This window comes from Perognathus longimembris, chromosome 8 (genome assembly GCF_023159225.1).
Source record: "Perognathus longimembris pacificus isolate PPM17 chromosome 8, ASM2315922v1, whole genome shotgun sequence".
NCBI lineage: Eukaryota > Metazoa > Chordata > Mammalia > Rodentia > Heteromyidae > Perognathus > Perognathus longimembris.
The window spans coordinates 60,680,958-60,698,142 of record NC_063168.1 but is presented as its reverse complement, the minus strand read 5'-3'; the positions used below and the strand labels follow the sequence as shown (position 1 = coordinate 60,698,142).

Below are 17,185 nucleotides of genomic sequence, written 5' to 3'. Positions count from 1 at the left end.
TAAAATCAATAAATAGTGGCTTAGAGGTAGAGCACTTGCCTGGCATGCATGAAGCCCTGGGTTTGATTCCTTAGCACCACATAAACAGAAAAGGCTGGAAGTGGTGCTGTGGCTCAAGGGATAGAGTGCTATCCTTGAGCAAAAGAAACTCGTGTACAGTGCCCAGGCCTTGAGTCCCAAGCCCCACGACTGGCAAAAAAAAAATCCACAAATAAGAAACTCATACCATGTTAATCACTCGTCCCATTTCTATTTTCCTATGAAATCAATCGTGTGGGGTGGGGGGTGGGAGGGGTCTTGGGGCCTGAACTCTGGGTACTGTCCCTGAGCTTTTTTTATCCAAGCAAGTACTTTACCACTTGAGCCACATATTTTCCCTATTGCCTTTTTGGTAGTTAATTGGAGATAAGAATATCACAAACTTTCTTGCCCAGGCTGACCAAGAGATGGTTATCTCTTGGGCTGGGGATATGGCCTAGTGGTAAGAGTGCTTGCCTCGTATACATGAGGCCCTGGGTTCAATTCCCGAGCACCACATATACTGAAAGCGGCCAGAAGTGGCGCTGTGGCTCAAGTGGCAGAGTGCTAGCCTTGAAAGAGAAAAAAAAAAAAAAAAGCCAGGGACAGTGCTCAGGCCCTGAGTCCAAGCCCCAGGACTGGCCAAAAAAAAAAAAAAAGAGAGATGGTTATCTCTTGAATAGCTAGGATTACAAGCATGAGCCAATGGTGCCTGGATCCATCTGCTTTTATTTAATGTAAGTAAGATCCAGAGTTTATCCTCTTGATCAGCAGGAGGAAGGGGATATAGTATGCCACCATTTCTTTGTATTAAATTTCTAATATATGGCCCCATATGTAAGAAGGATGAAAATCACACTTCCTATTCGTAGCATACTGACCTAGTGTTATATTTACTTAGTACCCATGTCTAGTCCTTCTTCCTTGAGGAAACCATGTTAATGAGTGTGATGTTTGTCTTTGAATATTTATGAGTCCCAATAGTAGATTCATTTTATTGTATGTATTTGTATTTAATTTATTGAGATGACATTGTACTGGAGTTCCTGTTCGGCTTTTTTTTTCAGGGAACAATTTGCCTTTTTTTTTTTGCCAGTCCTGGGCCTTGGACTCAGGGCCTGAGCACTGTCCCTGGCTTCTTTTTGCTCAAGGCTAGCACTCTGCCACTTGAGCCACAGCGCCACTTCTGGCCATTTTCTATAAATGTGGTGCTGGGGAATCGAACCCAGGGCTTCATGTATACAAGGCAAGCATTCTTGCCACTAGGCCATATTCCCAGCCCAATTTGCCTTTTAATTGAGTTCATTGTCTAGGCTTAATTTCTATTTATTTATTTATTTATTTATTTTTGGCCAGTCCTGGGGCTTGGACTCAGGGCCTTAGCACTGTTCCTGACTTCTTTTTGCTCAAGGCTAGCACTCTGCCACTTGAGCCACAGCGCCACTTCTGGCCATTTTCTATATATGTGGTGCTGGGGAATTGAACCCAGGGCTTCATGTATACAAGGCAAGCACTCTTGCCACTAGGCCATATCCCCAGCCCTTATTTTTTAAAGCTGTATTGTAAAGGTGATATGCAGAGGGGTTATACTTAGTTTATTGCATCTGACAACCTCATAGTGTTCCATAGTAAGCACCATATTTTATTTCTGGGTCACCTGTGTTACTTCTTCTCACTACAATCACAAACAAACCTGTGTGTGTAACTGCTTTTTTTTTTTTTTAAGTGAATCTTTTGAGACAGAGTGTGGGCTGTGTGTCCCAGGCAGGCCTCAAACTCAGGATCATCCTCCCTCAGCCTTCTAAGTGCTGGGATTAGAGACCTGTGCCACCATATCCAGTTGATCCATTCTACTGAAGCAAGCTAACTTTACTCTTTCTTTAATTTTTGCCCTTTGGGCCCTTTTCTGGTTTTCAGCCTCCTTTAAACTCTCAGTCTGAAGCAAGCCCCTCACAGATGTTTACTGGAACAGCAAAGTCCTTGGAGAACTGGTACTGCTCTATCTTATCTTAAGCCACCTAGAAAAATGTGTGATGCTGTAGTTACTCAATAATCCTTCTTAACTCTTTGATTTAGGACGCTAGATCCAGCTGCTTAACAGAATCATCTGGCTAGTGTAATTCACACAAGATAGTCTTTGTTTTTTATCTAGGGAAGCTAAATATTGTGTGTAAGACAGTGTAGAACAGTTTTGAAAGGAAGTTGAGGGAGAAGGAAAATGGATCAGAGTATAGACTACACACTGGTGTTTTGTTTTGTTTTTCCTTTCTATTTCATATACATCCTTTGGTTACTGGCTCCCCAGCAGACAGAGAGGGAGACTAAGCCATATCTGCTTACAGATTCAGGGGATGCTGGAGGGTCTCTGAAGGGCCACAGAATACTTATTACTTTGCCTACTTTTTTCTTACATCTAGGAAAGAATGCATTTGGGGGCTACACAAGGATCATTTATATGGATGGCATACCCTTTCCGACTACAGTAAAGTCTAATAATTGCACATGGTGTGTTAAATTGACTGTTGTAATTTTTAGGACATAATGTACATGGGTGTATGTGTACACAAGTTCGCCAGTCCTGAGGCTTGAATTTAGGTCCTGGGAGCTGTCCTTGAGCTTTCCCTCCCCTCCTCCCCCTCAAGGCTAGTACTCTTCCACTTGAGCCACAGCTCCACTTCTGGTGTAGTGATGCTTAATTGGAGATAAGAGCCTCATGGACTTTCCTGCCCTAGCTGGCTTCAAGATCCTCAGGTCTCAGTCTCCTGAGAAGTTAGGAATACAGGTGTGAGCCACTGGCACTTGGCATAATGTACTTAAAAAACAAACAAGCTTTTAAGTTTTTCCCCACAAGTAACAACTTGACTATATTCTTATGATATAAAAACATATATAGACCTCCTCTGTGGTATATATCTTTGTGTTGTGTCAGTAGCAGGACCCAGTGTGCCATAAAGGATAATAGTTTCCAGTATACGATCCCTCATGATGACTCCTTAAGTGGCTCATCGTCTGCCTCCTCCTCTGAACCAGTGAATGATTTTCCAGCATCCTTCCAAAAATCTACCTACTGGATGAAGATGAGAAGGATCAAGCCAGCTGCCACTTCTCATATCGAAGGTATCTGTGTCTGTGCTTTTCCAAGACAGAACACTCTGAAGATTTTCTTTTGAGGTACTACTGTAAATGACTCTTAACAGGATTAAATGCTACTTATGTGTTATTTGTGTTTGAAGAAAATGTTGTTTGTTTGTTTGAGACGGGTCTTACTCTGAAGCCTAGGCAAGCCTGGAACTTACTTTGTAGGCCAGGCTAGTCTTGAACTCATGATCCTCCTTCCTCAGTCTCCTGAGTACTGGTATTTCAGGTGTGCACCAGCACATCCAGCTTTTTTTTTTTTTTTTTGGCCAGTCCTGGGGCTTGGACTCAGGGCCTGAGCACTGTCCCTGGCTTCCTTTTTGCTCAAGGCTAGCACTCTGCCACTTGAGCCACAGCGCCACTTCTGGCCATTTTCTGTATATGTGGTGCTGGGGAATTGAACCCAGGGCCTACCTCATGTATAGGAGGCAAGCACTCTTGCCACTAGGCCATATCCCCAGCCCACATCCAGCTTTGATTAAATTTTAGGGTGCAGCTAGGCACTGCTAAGGATGGCGGTTCAGAGCCAGCCCAGGCAGGAAAGTCTGTGAGAGGAAAGTCTGTGAGACTCTCATCTCTAATTAACCACCAGAAAACTGAAAGTGGTGCTGTGACTCAAAGTCTTAGAAACCTTGGTCTTGAACAAAAGAGCTCAGGGATGGCATGCAGGCCCTGAGTTCAAGCCCCACAACCAAGAAGGAAAAAAAACAAATTTTGTGGGGGGGAGGTGCTGGGCTACCTACCACATATTATTTTCATGAACTGCCATTCTATTTAGTACAGTGGAATTCTGTTGATCCTTCTCCTTAAGTATCTATCTTCTCTGGGTGCCCGTGTCTTGTGCCTACTTCTAGCTACTCAGGAGGCTGATATCTAAGGATCATGGTTCAAATCCAGCCCAGGCAGGAAAGCACATGAGACTCTTACCTCCAATTAGTCACCATTTTAAAAACCAGAAGTGAAGCTGTGGCTCAAGTGGTAAAATGCTAGCCTCGAGGAAAAAAGCTAAGGGTCAGTGCCCAGGCCCTGACCCAAAATGAGTGCCTATCTTCATGGAGTTAGAACTATTTCCCTCTGTTCTTCTAGTTTTGAAGATATAGGAGCTGTGGAGTAGGATATTCTATAGAGTCACATTTTAAGGGTAAGTGGCAGTCTTAAATCAAGATCAAGCAGAGATAGGAACAAAACTTAAGTGGTAGAGTGCTTATCTAGTAAGTTAGAGGCCCTGAGTTCAATCCCCAATACTTCAAATACATATACATACACACACAAACACATATAATAAATAAGTATATAAATAAATTAAAACTACATTTAAGCAGAACACATTTCTGAAGGACACTTATTCACAGGGAAGATCTAATGGCTTTCAAGGGAGAACAGTCCAGAAGGGGGGGAGGAAAAGTCCAGTAGTGAATGAGAAGTCAACCAATGTTCCTTGAGTTGTCACAAACAGTTGTGCAAGGCTGTGTTCACTAGAGAACAATCTTTTCCTTTGATGATCTTGTGTATAGTGTTTTGAATGCAGGACCAGATGTTCATTTGTAGTCTGTACTGAGTTTATATTCTGTATGTTATATCAGGATCAGGTGGTGTTTCAACCAAAGGAAAAAGGAAACCTAGGCAGGAAGAAGATGAAGACTATCGAGAATTTCCTCAGAAGAAGCATAAACTTTATGGTAAGGGAGCAACTTTGCTATTTCTTTTTCCTCCCTTGGCTTTATAATTTGAGGTCAAAAGAGAGACTTTGGTGTGGGCCCTTGGTTGGCTTTTGAGCCTTTTGAATTTAGCTGAATAAATGAAATGCCCTCCCTCCTTTCTTCTTGCACCCTTTCATTTGGTCATGCCTTAAGGAAATCTGTCATGACTGGGGCCTAGGGTGTTGAGGAGGAGGGAAGGAGGTGCTATAAAGGTAACAGATTGAGCTTTGGGTTTCTGTCTTGTCTCAGGGAGGAAGCAACGGCCAAAAACTCAGCCTAATCCCAAATCCCAGACTCGTCGCATTCGAAAGGAACCACCAGTTTATGAAGCAGGTATGCTTTCTCTCTGAAGCTTTGTGGGACATGGTTGTCACACTCTGATTTGGTGGGACTATTGTCTGTGAGGGATGATGGATTGAAGCTTTTGTAAGCAAGAAAGTTAAATAAGGGCTGGGGATATGGCCTAGTGGCAAGAGTACTTGATTCGTATACATGAAGCCCTGGGTTCAGTTCCCCAGCACCACATATATAGAAAATGGCCAGAAGTGGCGCTGTGGCTCAAGTGGCAGAGTGCTAGCCTTGAGCAAAAAGAAGCCAGGGACAGTGCTCAGGCCCTGAGTCCAAGCCCCAGGACTGGCAAAAAAAAAAAGAGAGAAGTGGGGATAGGAGAGACTGATCTGTGAAATGTCACAATGAAGCCTCCCTTATAAAACTTATGTATGCTAATAAAAGATCACTTAAAAAAAAACAAAGTTAAATAAATGAACTGGGTTTGAAAGTCACATAGATTTGAAGTTTGGGCACTTCAAGCTTTCTAATCTGCCTCAGTTTTTTTCACTTCTGCAAATTTCAATGTCCTGTGTATATATAGTGATAAAACCAGAAATATTATGTAGTTTAAGTGACATGAAAACATTTAGCATGGTCTCAGGCACATAGGAAAAGCCCTCAGGAAACAGGCACTACCTATCTCAGTATCCCATTCTTAGATCTTGCTAAGAAAAATGATTCCCAGCTCCCTATACTATACTACTAGACCTTAGAGTGCTTCTCAGATGGTTCTTATCATGGAGAAAAGATTGGGAGTTTCAGAAACCTCTGCATTGTATGCAATAATTAATACTAGCTATTATGTACAGTAAGAGTCTGATCATTATAGTCTTACCAATAAAGGGAAAACTTAGCAAGATGCTGGTGACTCACAACCTGTAATACTAGCTTCTCAGGAGGCTGAGATCTTAGGTTTGAGGTTTGAAGCCAGACTGGGCAGAAAAGTCCATGAGATTCTTATCTCCAATTAATCACTAAAAAAAGCCAGAAGTAGAGCTATATTTCAAGTGATAGAGTGTCAGTCTTGAGCAAAAAACGCTCAGGGACAGAGCCCAGGCCCAGAGTTCAAGCTCCAGTATCTACACACAATAAAGAAGCTGACATCAGTGGCTCACACTTGCAATCCTTCCTGCTCAGGAGGCTGAGATCTGAGGATCATGGTTCAGAGCCAGCCCTGGCAGGAAATTCTGTGAGATTCTTATCTCCAAATTAACCATCAAAAAGCCAAAAGTGGAGCTGTGGCTCAAGTGCTAGAACACTAACTAGCCTTGGGCACAAAAGCTCAGAGAGCACTCAGGCTCAGAGTTCAGGCTCAGAGTTCAAGCTCAAGGACTGGCACCATAATAAAAAAACAAAAAAAAAAAAAAGGAAAGGGAAAAACTATTTTATGATACTTTTCTTAAATTGTGGAAGCATATTTTTTGTTTCTAGAAAATACCACAGATTACAAAGTGTTCCTTTCTCTCTGTTGTAGGCAGTGTGGAGGAACAATGGTACTTAGAAATCGTGGATAAAGGCAGTGTTTCCTGTCCTACCTGCCAGGCAGTGGGGAGGAAGACCATAGAGGGTTTAAAGAAACACATGGAAAACTGCAAACAGGTTCAATATTTTGTGACATTATATAACTATTGGAATTTTTTAACCCAAACTTTAGACCTGTGGTATTATGTGGGCTCTGCTGATTACAAAGGATTTGGGGTAGTGTGTGGTACAGAAAAGATAGACTTGGGTTCAGATATTTACCTAGCTGTGTACAGTATGGCAATTAGCTTTTTTTGGGGGGGGAGGTGAGCCTCAGTTTTCTCATCTGTAAGAGAAAAGAAGTAATGCATGCTCTTTGCCTATCCCAGCATAAGACAGTTAAGGCATTCTGTTCCTCTGTTGACTAGCCTGACACTGAGCACTGTTTTCCCCTTTTAGGAAATGTTTACTTGTCATCATTGTGGGAAACAACTTCGTTCACTGGCAGGGATGAAGTATCATGTCATGGCAAATCACAATAGTTTGGTAAGAGTTTCATGTTTTTGAGCCTACATAGTAGTCAAGTATCTTTTACAGAGGTGATTGTAATTGCATTGCAGACGGCAGAGCTCTCCGTTATCATAGAGGAGTTAGTAAGAAGACACTTCATAATAGCTGTTACATACAGACTTTTGAGGTGGACCAGAGATATTTTTGTGTTTAGTCCGAAAGGCTCTATCTAGGGAAGTGGACTCAGAGCTCTTTTCAATGATATTAGGCAGGCAAGAGTGTTAACACTGAGCATACCTCCAGCCTGAGACTCAGAACTTTCATTTCCCATGTTTTCACTTCCTTTGCCAGTATAGGAGATGAAGAATAAAGTCAGGAGAAAGCCTGAACTTGAATTTCATGTCATCAGCTTAGTTACCAGTTCAGTTCTTGGTTGTCTACAATTTTTTTTACATACTTGTTTTTTCTATATGCTGACCCATTAAAAAAATTATCTTTAAGTAGCCAGGTACCTCATGCTTATAATCCTAGCCACTCAGGAGAAATGATCTGAAGAATGTGGATTGAAGGAAGCCCATGAGACTCTTTAATCACCCAAAAAGCTAGGGGCAAAGCTATGGCTCAAGTGGTAGAATACTAGCCTTGAGCAAAAAGCTCAGGGCTAGCACTCAGGCCCTGATTTTTTTTCTTGAATGATCAAGTATGATTTATTAAGGACAAATGGTAGAAAAAAATTTTTAACTGGTAACCATGATATCCACAGATAGGTTCCTTTAAAGTTATATGTAAAGAGAGACTGTTATTAAATGTTTGCTTTATTTTTCTGTGGAATTAAGCACTAGTCTATAGTTACAGTTGATTATTTTTTCTCTAGTGCCTTCCAAATGTTATCATGGTTAATTAATATCACCTTATCAGTAATAAGCTAGGGCCCAGTGGTTATGTCCATATCTAGGTTGTTCAGGTGATCAGGAACTCTTTTAATTGATTCCTTTAGATTTCAGTTCTTGGTTATATCTCCAAATTCTAAAGAGCTGAGAGGCTCCTGCTGTCCCCATGAAGAAATTAACAGCAAACAGACTCCAATTTTTAGGTCAGTCCCTGATTTTAAGCCCCAGGATCAGCTTGAAAAAAATCTTTAAGTAGTTGTACAAGGGGTTTCATTTCAACATGTCAGTTTGTGAGTATACTGCGTCTTAATCAATGTCACTCCTTTCATCTATTCCCCCATCTCTCCCCACCTCACCCCTTCCTTCAGTTACCTGGTTCCATTTTCACATCTGAACACAGTATATCTTTCTTTTGGTTTCCAGCCCATTTTGAAGACTGGAGATGAAGTAGATGAACCAAATGAGAGAGAGCGACTCCGGACAGTTTTAAAAAGACTGGGAAAGCTCAGATGCATGCGCGAGGTAAGAGCCCAATGACAGCATATCCTTTCCCTGGCGTTTCAGTCCGTGTCTTTCTCTTGTTCTTTTCTTTTTTTGCCAGTTCTGGGGCTTGAACTCAGGGCCTGAGCACTGCTCCTGGCTTCTTTTTGCTCAAGGATGGCACTCTGCCACTTGAGCTACAGTGCCCCTTCTGGCGTTTTCTATATATGTGGTGCTGAGGACTCGAACCCAGGCCTTCATGTATAGGAGCAGGCAAGCATTCTTGCCACTAGGCCATATTCCCAGCCCTCTCTTGTTCTTTTCTATTAGTTCTCTTCTTCCCATATAGACATCCTAGTTCTGTGCCATCTTATAGCATAGTGTAGCTTCAGCTTTTCCAGATCTTGTAGTCATTAATGGTTCTTTGTTTTCTTTCACATCTCCAAATTTATGCTCCATGTTTCTCTGCTTGCCATCTCAGTGATTGAAAAAGATCCTCATGACTTTATTGATGAACTTTGATGTTGCTAGTTATTTGATATTGGGGTGGGGTTGGATCACAGACCTAGGAGGAAGCTCTATCACAGTAGGTAGATGGCCATGGCTTTAGTTCCTCAAATCCTAACTAAACGGCTTGACTCTATGGCTCATAGATAGGACAGAGAGGGATAAGGAATAGCTATTCCAGTGGGAAGAGAGGGATAAGGAATAGCTATTCCAGTGGGAAATGGGTAAGGGTCCTGTAATAGCACAGTATTTTTTTTGCAGTTTATGGTAGTGAGTGTTTATGGCTCCTTAGGAATTTAGGAATATATCAAAAGCGTAAAATTCTAATGTAGGCCTTTTTCCTGTATTCAGAGTTGTTCCAGTACCTTTACCAGCATTATGGGATATCTGTACCATGTAAGAAAATGTGGCAAAGGGGCTGCAGAGCTGGAGAAGTTGGCTCTAAAGTGTCACCATTGTGGAAAACCATATAGATCAAAAGCTGGACTTGCATATCACCTGAGGTCAGAGCATGGGCCTGTGAGTACTGATTCCTCTCTAAACCCTGTTTGCTGAGTGCTTATCACTCATATCCTATATAACATTGCTGCATTACTTGTGTCACATTTTACTCATTGAATGTTTTGTTCTCATCTTCATTCTTTGTTTCTTCTTATGCCTTATAAACATTATAGGTTATAGAAATAAAAGTTCAAAGGGATAGCCCAGATAGATATGTTTCCATATATATATGTGTACATATATATACATTTATACACACATGTATATATTGCAAGTGCAAACTCATTTATAAATGTATATGACATACATACACTCAATTTTTTTTTTTACATACTCAAGACCTTGGGCTTGTGAGGCTGGTGTTCTACTTCTTGAGCCAAGCCCTTTTTGTTTTATTTTTAAAATAAGGTCTCATGCCTAGGTCAACTTGGATTGTGATCCTTCTGTTTAGCTTCCTGCATTGCTGGGATGACTGGAGTGTACAATATTTTATTAGCCTCATGAACTTTTTGCCTGGGTTTTCCTTAAACTGGAATACTGCTTTCCACCCCCTGAGTAGCTGAATTTCCATATCATCTCTGTTATGACATCATTGAAACTCAAGTATTCCTCATTTTAGAATTTGGGGCACATTTGTCTAGTTAGTTCCTTAGTTCTCTATTGTTTGTGCTAGTATTGGTGCTTGAGCTTAGGTTTTGTGCTTTTACTTGGTTTTGTGTTGTTTTGTTTTTGTTTGCTCATGGCTGGTGCCACCACTTGAGCCACACCTCTCATCTGGCTTTTTTTTTTTTTTTAATTGGAAGTAGAGTCTCAGAATTTTCTGTCCAGGCTGGCTTCAAACCACAGTCGTCAGATCTCAGCCTCCTGAGTAGCTAGGATTACAAGCATGAGCCACCAGTGGCCAGCTGGTTTTGTACTCTTTAGGAAGATAGATGTTCTCCCACTCCAGTTTCCCTCCCACTCCCGTTTTCCTCTAGGTCTGTTTTTTGCTGGTTGTTTTTAAGATAGGGCTTTCATGCCTTGGCATATGCCAAAACTATTGATTCAGTTATTTTTGGTTTACTATTATTGCTAGGATAGGCTCGTGCCACCATGTCCATCTCCATTGAGATGGAGTTTAGCAAGCTCTGCTTCTTGGGCTGGCCTCCAACCAAGATCCTCCCAATCTCCACTCCCCAAGTAGCTAGGATTACAAGCATGAGCAGCTGGTGCTTGGCTTCTGATGTATGATTTTCTATGCTGCTGCAGATCACCACAAACCTAATAACTTCAAACAAACACATTTTTTATCTCTTGAAGTCAGTGTGGCTCAGCTGGCTCCTCTGCAGTCTCACCAGGCTGGACCCAGAGTGTTGGTGGGGCTAGGCCTTTCTTAAGATACTCTCTAGACTCATTGAGATTTCTTGTTTTTGGCCAGTCCTGGGGCTTGAACTCAGGGCCTGAGCACTGCTCCTGGCTTCTTTTTGCTCAAGGATGGCACTCTGCCACTTGAGTCACAGCGCCACTTCCGGCTTTTTCTATATATGTGGTGCTGAGGAATCGAACCCAGGGCTTCATGCATGCTAGGCAAGCACTCTACCACTAGGCCACATTCCCAGCCCCTCATTGAGATTATTAAAGGATTCAAGTCCATGAGGCGACAGGAGCTCCTTTCCCTCACAGCTGTAGGCTGGGAATTGTTTTCGGTGTCTCAGGACCACATCCTGTCCTAGCTCATAGTTCCCTCCACTTCATTTAGTGACAGGAGGTTGTGCCTCACATGTTATGAATCTTCCCTGCCACATCCATTTTCCTTAATGTCAAGTGATTAGGTACTTTAATTGCATTTACAAAATACTTGGGTTGTCCAGGCATGGCAGACAGGCCAGTAATCCTAGTATTTAAGAGAATAAGTAGAGAGTGGTGAACTCGTGTCCCGGTCAGCTGCCACGCGGCCGGATGAGGGGCGTGATGGAGCCGGAGCCCGAGCTGTTGCTGCAGGAGGCCTGTGAGAACATGGAGGCGGCGCAGAGCTACCGGTGGGAGCTGGGGCAGCGACTGCAGGGGCTGCAGGAGGTGCAGAGGCAGATCAAAGAAAGTGCATCACAGACAAGGGATGTGCTCAAACAGCACTTTAATGACTTAAAGGGAACCCTTGGGAAGCTCCTGGAGGAGCGATTGGTGACCCTTTTGCAACAGGTGGACATCATTGAACAGGAGACCATTAAACCACTAGATGACTGCCAGAAGCTGATAGAACATGGAGTTACCACGGCAGAGGACCTGGTCCGAGAAGGTGAGATTGCCATTCTTGGTGGGATAGAAGAACAGAATGAAAAACTGTGGAGCTTTGCCAAAAAGGCTTCTCAAATCCAGTTGGACAGCTTACCAGAAGTGCCTTTATTGGTTGATGTGCCTTGTTTATCTGCTCAGTTGGATGATTCAATTCTTAACATAGTGAAAGACCACATTTTTAAGCATGGAACAGTAACATCTCGCCCACCAGTACAGATAGAAGAACTAATAGAAAAACCTGGAGGAATCATAGTACGGTGGTGTAAGGTGGATGACGACTTTACAGCCCAAGATTACAGGCTCCAGTTCCATAAATGCACTTCAAATCATTTTGAAGATGTCTATGTAGGTTCAGAAACTGAATTCATAGTATTACATATAGACCCCAATGTCGATTACCAGTTCAGAGTCTGCGCCCGTGGAGATGGCCGGCAAGAGTGGAGTCCTTGGAGTGTCCCCCAGATAGGTCATTCCACACTGGTACCACACAAGTGGACAGCTGGCTTTGAGGGGTACAGTCTGAGCAGTCGAAGAAATATAGCCCTCCGGAATGATTCTGAAGCCTCTGGTGTTCTGTACTCCAGTGCTCCAACCTACTTCTGTGGGCAGACCTTGACATTCAGAGTTGAAACTGTGGGACAGCCTGACAGAAGAGACAGTATAGGAGTGTGTACAGAAAAGCAGAATGGATATGACTCTGCAGCGGGACCGAGCTGTGTGCATCAGTACAAACGGTGCTGTCTTTGTCAGTGGAAAAGAAATGACTAATCAGTTGCCTGCAGTTACCTCTGGATCCACTGTCACCTTTGATGTTGAAGCTGTGACTCTCGGAACCACCAATAATAATGAAAGTGGAAACTATAAGCTTCGAGTGACTATTAGCTCAAATAACAGAGAGGTGGTTTTTGATTGGCTACTTGATCAGTCTTGTGGTTCTCTTTACTTTGGATGCTCATTTTTCTATCCAGGATGGAAAGTGCTGGTGTTTTGAGAGTTTGGATGCATGGCTTTGATTTGCAGGGTTTACTATAGCTACAATGTGGCTGTAGCTGATTTTTAAAAGCTAAATTCATCTCACTGGCCGTTGGAAATGAAAAGCGTTTATCAGATTCATATTTAAATATTTCATTGTTGAGCAGTGCAGATAAAACCATAATTTAGTTTTGCTTTTAGCATACTGTTAATTAAAATGTCACAAAACAATACAAATGAAATTTGCTTTAAAAGTGTGGGAAAGTAAAGAAAAATAAAATTCCGGCTGTAATTGGCCCGCCTGCAGACCTCTAGCATCCCAATAAAGATTCCAAAGTCTTTTAAAAAAATTCTATACCCTTCTACTATACTTCTTTTTTTTTTGGCCAGTCCTGGGCCTTGGACTCAGGGCCTGAGCACTGTCCCTGGCTTCTTCCCGCTCAAGGCTAGCACTCTGCCACTTGAGCCACAGCGCCGCTTCTGGCCGTTTTCTGTATATGTGGTGCTGGGGAATCGAACCTAGGGCCTCGTGTATCCGAGGCAGGCACTCTTGCCACTAGGCTATATCCCCAGCCCCTCTACTATACTTCTTAAAGTTGGTTATTAGAATAGAAAAACTTGGGCTGGGAATGTGGCCTAGTGGTAGAGTGCCTGCCTAGCATGCATGAAGCCCTGGGTTCAATTCCTCAGCACCACATATATAGAAAAAGCCAGAAAAGTGGTGCTGTGGCTCAAGTGGTAGGGTGCTAGCCTTGAGCAAAAAGAAGCTAGGGACAGTGCTCAGGCCCTGAATTCAAGGCCCAGGACTGGCCAAAAGAAAAAAAAAGAAAGAAAGAAAGAAAAACTCATTGTACCAGACTCTGGTGGGTCTCACATATAATCCTAGCTACTCAACAGGCTGAGATCTCAGGATCACAGTTAAAAGCCAGCCCAGCAGGAAAGTCCTTGAGACTCTTGCCACCAATTAACCACCCCCAAACTGGAAGTGGTGCTGTGCCTCAAAGTGGTAGAGCGCTAGTCTTGAGCTGAAGAGCCCAGGCCCAGAGTTCAAGCCAGCCCCAGGACTGACCACACACACACTGTAATAGTTATTTTATAAAGTCTGCATCAGTATCCAAGGCCATGTAAAACTCTGGAATAAAACAACAGGAATAGGGCGGGCACAGTGGCTCACAAAGTTCTGTGGCAAAGTTCTGTCATGCGCATTCACTTCTGTGTTCTCCACACCAGTTCTGTGTGGAGGTATTCCCAAGCAGTGTTAATGTTTATCCCATGTTCAGTATAATCTTTCCATCTGAAAAGCTTCATAATTTCTGCATTTTTTTTGTTTTTACAAAGCTCAAACAAGTGTATCTGATAGGCAAGTATGATCTTTCATTCTCGCAGTTGTTTTCAAATGGCTTGGAGGCATTGGAAGGATAGCCCTAGATATGGAAGTAGCACAGGGCAATGGTGGCTGTTTCACATGTATATAAACTACACACCTGTGGGTCCAGCCACAATGATGCATTACTATTGATGGGGTCAGTGTGATGTCTTTTGGATAAATGGTCTTCCAAGAGACCAAAGAAATATTTGGCAAATACTTGACCTATTTTTTAAAAGTTTAATTTGTAAAATATTTATTTTAAGGACTTATTTAGTATGTTAAAAAAACTGGTATTAAGTTCCTCCCAACATATAGATTTTTTTTTAATATGAGTTTTTTTGTCAGTAACAGAAAAGTGGAGAAGCAAGTGTGCTATTTTTGTAAGATAATTTATTTGGGGATTTGAGTTCCCTATTTGACAATCAAGACGTTTTCTCCTTGCTCTTTTTTTTTTTTTTAACATAATAAGCTTTTCCCAAGTAGTAGTGACTGTAAAGTTCTAGAATGTAGATGCTTTATCTACCCTTCTGAAACAAAATAAACTGAAAGATACATGAAAAAAAAAAGAGAGTAAATAGAAAAATCACAAATTCAAGGCAGTTTGAGGCTGTCTCAGAAACCAACCACAAGAAAATGCTTTCGTTTCAATACCTAGACTTATAGAAGAAACCTAGCCAAATTGATACTTGGGAACCACAAAAACTTTTTTCTCAATGCTGCCTTCTTGATGTTTCATAGTTTTATCCTTTACATTTAGGACTATGGCATGTTTTAATTGTTTCTTTTTTTGACCAGTCCTGAGGCTTGAACTCAGAGCCTGAACATTGTCCCTGAGCTTCTTTTGCTCAAGGTTAGCACTCAACCACTTGAGCCACAGTGCCACTCCTAGCTTTTTCTGTTTATGTGGTGCTGAGGAATTGAACCCAGGGCTTCATGCATGCTAGACAAGCACTCTACCACTAAGCCACATTCCGAGCCCTGTTTTATTTTTTATATAGTGTGTGATGATTGGTTTGAGGATGACTTCTTTTTTGTTTGTCTGTTTGTGCTGGTACCAAGGTTTGAATTAGGGCCTTGTGTTCTTTTTCAGCTTTCTTGCTCACAACTTATTTTCCAACACTTAAGCCATATCTCTAGTCTGGCATTTTGCTGGTTAATTGGAGATGGAGTCTCTCAGACTTTTCTGTATGGGCTGACTTTTAACTTTGATCCTCTAGATCTCAGCTTCCTGAGAAGCTAGGATAACAAGCAGGAGCCACTGTGCCTGGCTAGGTTCATTTTTAATGAATGTGTCAGAACTTTTGGCTACTTATACCACAGCAGAACAATTTTGTTTTATTCCTCTAAGAAACATTTTTTACCAGTAAAGTATGATCAGTCCTGATGCTTGATGTTAGTCTCAATAGCTAGTAAATAGTTCCTGTAATATTTAGTTATCACAAGAAGGATACACCTTAATCATTGGTTGTGGTGGAAACTACTTACCAGGCCTGTGTTTTGCTGTGTCTTATTCTCGCAGATCACCTTCTTTCCAGAGACAGCACAGCCAGAGTGCTTAAAGGATGTAAGCCTGGAGTCAAAGAGTGGAGGCAGAGTTCAGAGGCGTTCTGCCAAGATAGCTGTGTATCACCTACAGGAGCTGGCCTCTGCTGAACTGACCAAGGAATGGCCTAAGAGAAAGGTGCTTCAGGACCTCGTACCTGATGATCGGAAGGTAAGGTAGAAACTTCTGTCAGGGTTTGAATCTTTATGTCTGATGTTTTTTCTATATGGAATAAAGTAAATGTGATATTTTGCATCTTTGCCCTTGGGCATGGAATACATGTTCACATTCCTATAGTTCGTAGTCTGTTTCAGAAGTTCCTTAAGGAGTGTTCTTAATTGTGCATTATTTCCTGAGGGAACGCAAATTCTCAGGTTACTACTCTTTGTCCAGTGTTTCCATTTTGTTCAGATTTAGTAGTGTTTTACTGAAGTTATGTTATGTACATGTTTCGAATTATTTTTTATCACAGTTACTGGGGCCTCACACTCACTAGGCTTTCTTGCTCAGATGCTACTCAACCACTTGAGCCACACTTCTATCCCAGTTGTTTTTTTTCTAGTTAATTGGACATGGAGTTTTCCGAACTACCTTCAAATCACAATCTTCTGATCTCAGCCTCCTGAGTAGCTAGAATTACAGACATGAGCCACTCCATGGAGCCTAGCTCCATATGTCTTTTCAAAGATCATCTTTATTCTTTTACGTTATAGCTGCTTACTACATGATTTATATAAATAATAGTTTATTCTGTTAAAATAATACTCTGTATGAACATAGCCGTTTTTCAGCGGATTTTACATGGCCAATTCTCAAGCTGCAAAGAGCATGAAATGCTTCCAAATGAGACCGGCTCTGTGGTTTGGTAGGGTTTTCCACAAGCTCTTTACGTTACCTTCCTTTCCCCTGATACCTCTCTGGGCTTTAGTTTGGATTTCTGCCTCAGAACCAACTCCTTAGTGACTCTTCTATTGTTGAAGCAGGAAGGCTGTTTCCTCTCCCGAAGGTCAGTGACTGCCAATCATGGGCCATTCGGAATGGGGTAACGATGCTGTTTCCTCCAGTTGCAGTTGTCCATGTAGCTCGTGTCAAAGTATCTGGAAGAAGTTGCTAGGAATACCTCTACTTTTACAAATATTACGTGTTCTAGTCCTTGTTAAAATGAACATTAATTTTGTTTAAAAATTTAAAAAGATAAAAATAGACTGTGGTTTAATCCCCAGTACCACCACCAAAACAAAAGAGAGGGAGGGAGGAAGGGAGAGAAGGAAGGCGGGAAAATTATTAATCATTCACAATCCCACCATTTAATGAATAAATTATGCAGCTGCATCTTGGGCTAATGGCCACCTTTTAAGCAGCTAACTATACATACATTGAGTAGTTGACTGTATATTGATATCCTTTCCTTCCCCTTCCCCATCCCCTTTGCCTTTCTTTACTCATGCACCACCATGAGTGACTTCACTGTAATTTTTTTTTGCATTTTTATTGT

At 41.9% G+C, this 17,185-nt stretch overlaps 2 protein-coding genes across 6 annotated transcripts in view; both read left to right on the top strand.

Moving 5' to 3' along the window:
• Positions 1–17,185, top strand: part of Znf512 (zinc finger protein 512) — a 38,875-nt gene that overhangs the window by 13,058 nt on the left and 8,632 nt on the right. For 3 of the 5 annotated variants that reach the window (XR_007211941.1, XM_048353222.1, XM_048353225.1), the window contains 8 exons: positions 2,948–3,135; positions 4,737–4,832; positions 5,103–5,186; positions 6,658–6,782; positions 7,104–7,190; positions 8,468–8,566; positions 9,383–9,550; positions 15,667–15,861. Coding sequence is in view for 4 of the 5 variants with exons in the window: in XM_048353222.1 (XP_048209179.1) it covers positions 2,948–3,135; positions 4,737–4,832; positions 5,103–5,186; positions 6,658–6,782; positions 7,104–7,190; positions 8,468–8,566; positions 9,383–9,550; positions 15,667–15,861 (1,042 nt within the window). In the remaining variant the exon portion in view is untranslated. The remainder of the gene's footprint in view (positions 1–2,947; positions 3,136–4,736; positions 4,833–5,102; positions 5,187–6,657; positions 6,783–7,103; positions 7,191–8,467; positions 8,567–9,382; positions 9,551–15,666; positions 15,862–17,185) is intronic. The other 2 variants (XM_048353223.1, XM_048353224.1) reach the window with 2 other exon arrangements.
• LOC125356623 (cytokine receptor-like factor 3) lies at positions 11,471–13,104 on the top strand. The gene is given in 2 exon segments (XM_048353226.1): positions 11,471–12,501; positions 12,503–13,104. Coding segments are annotated over 2 exon segments (1,326 nt in total). The 3' UTR covers positions 12,798–13,104.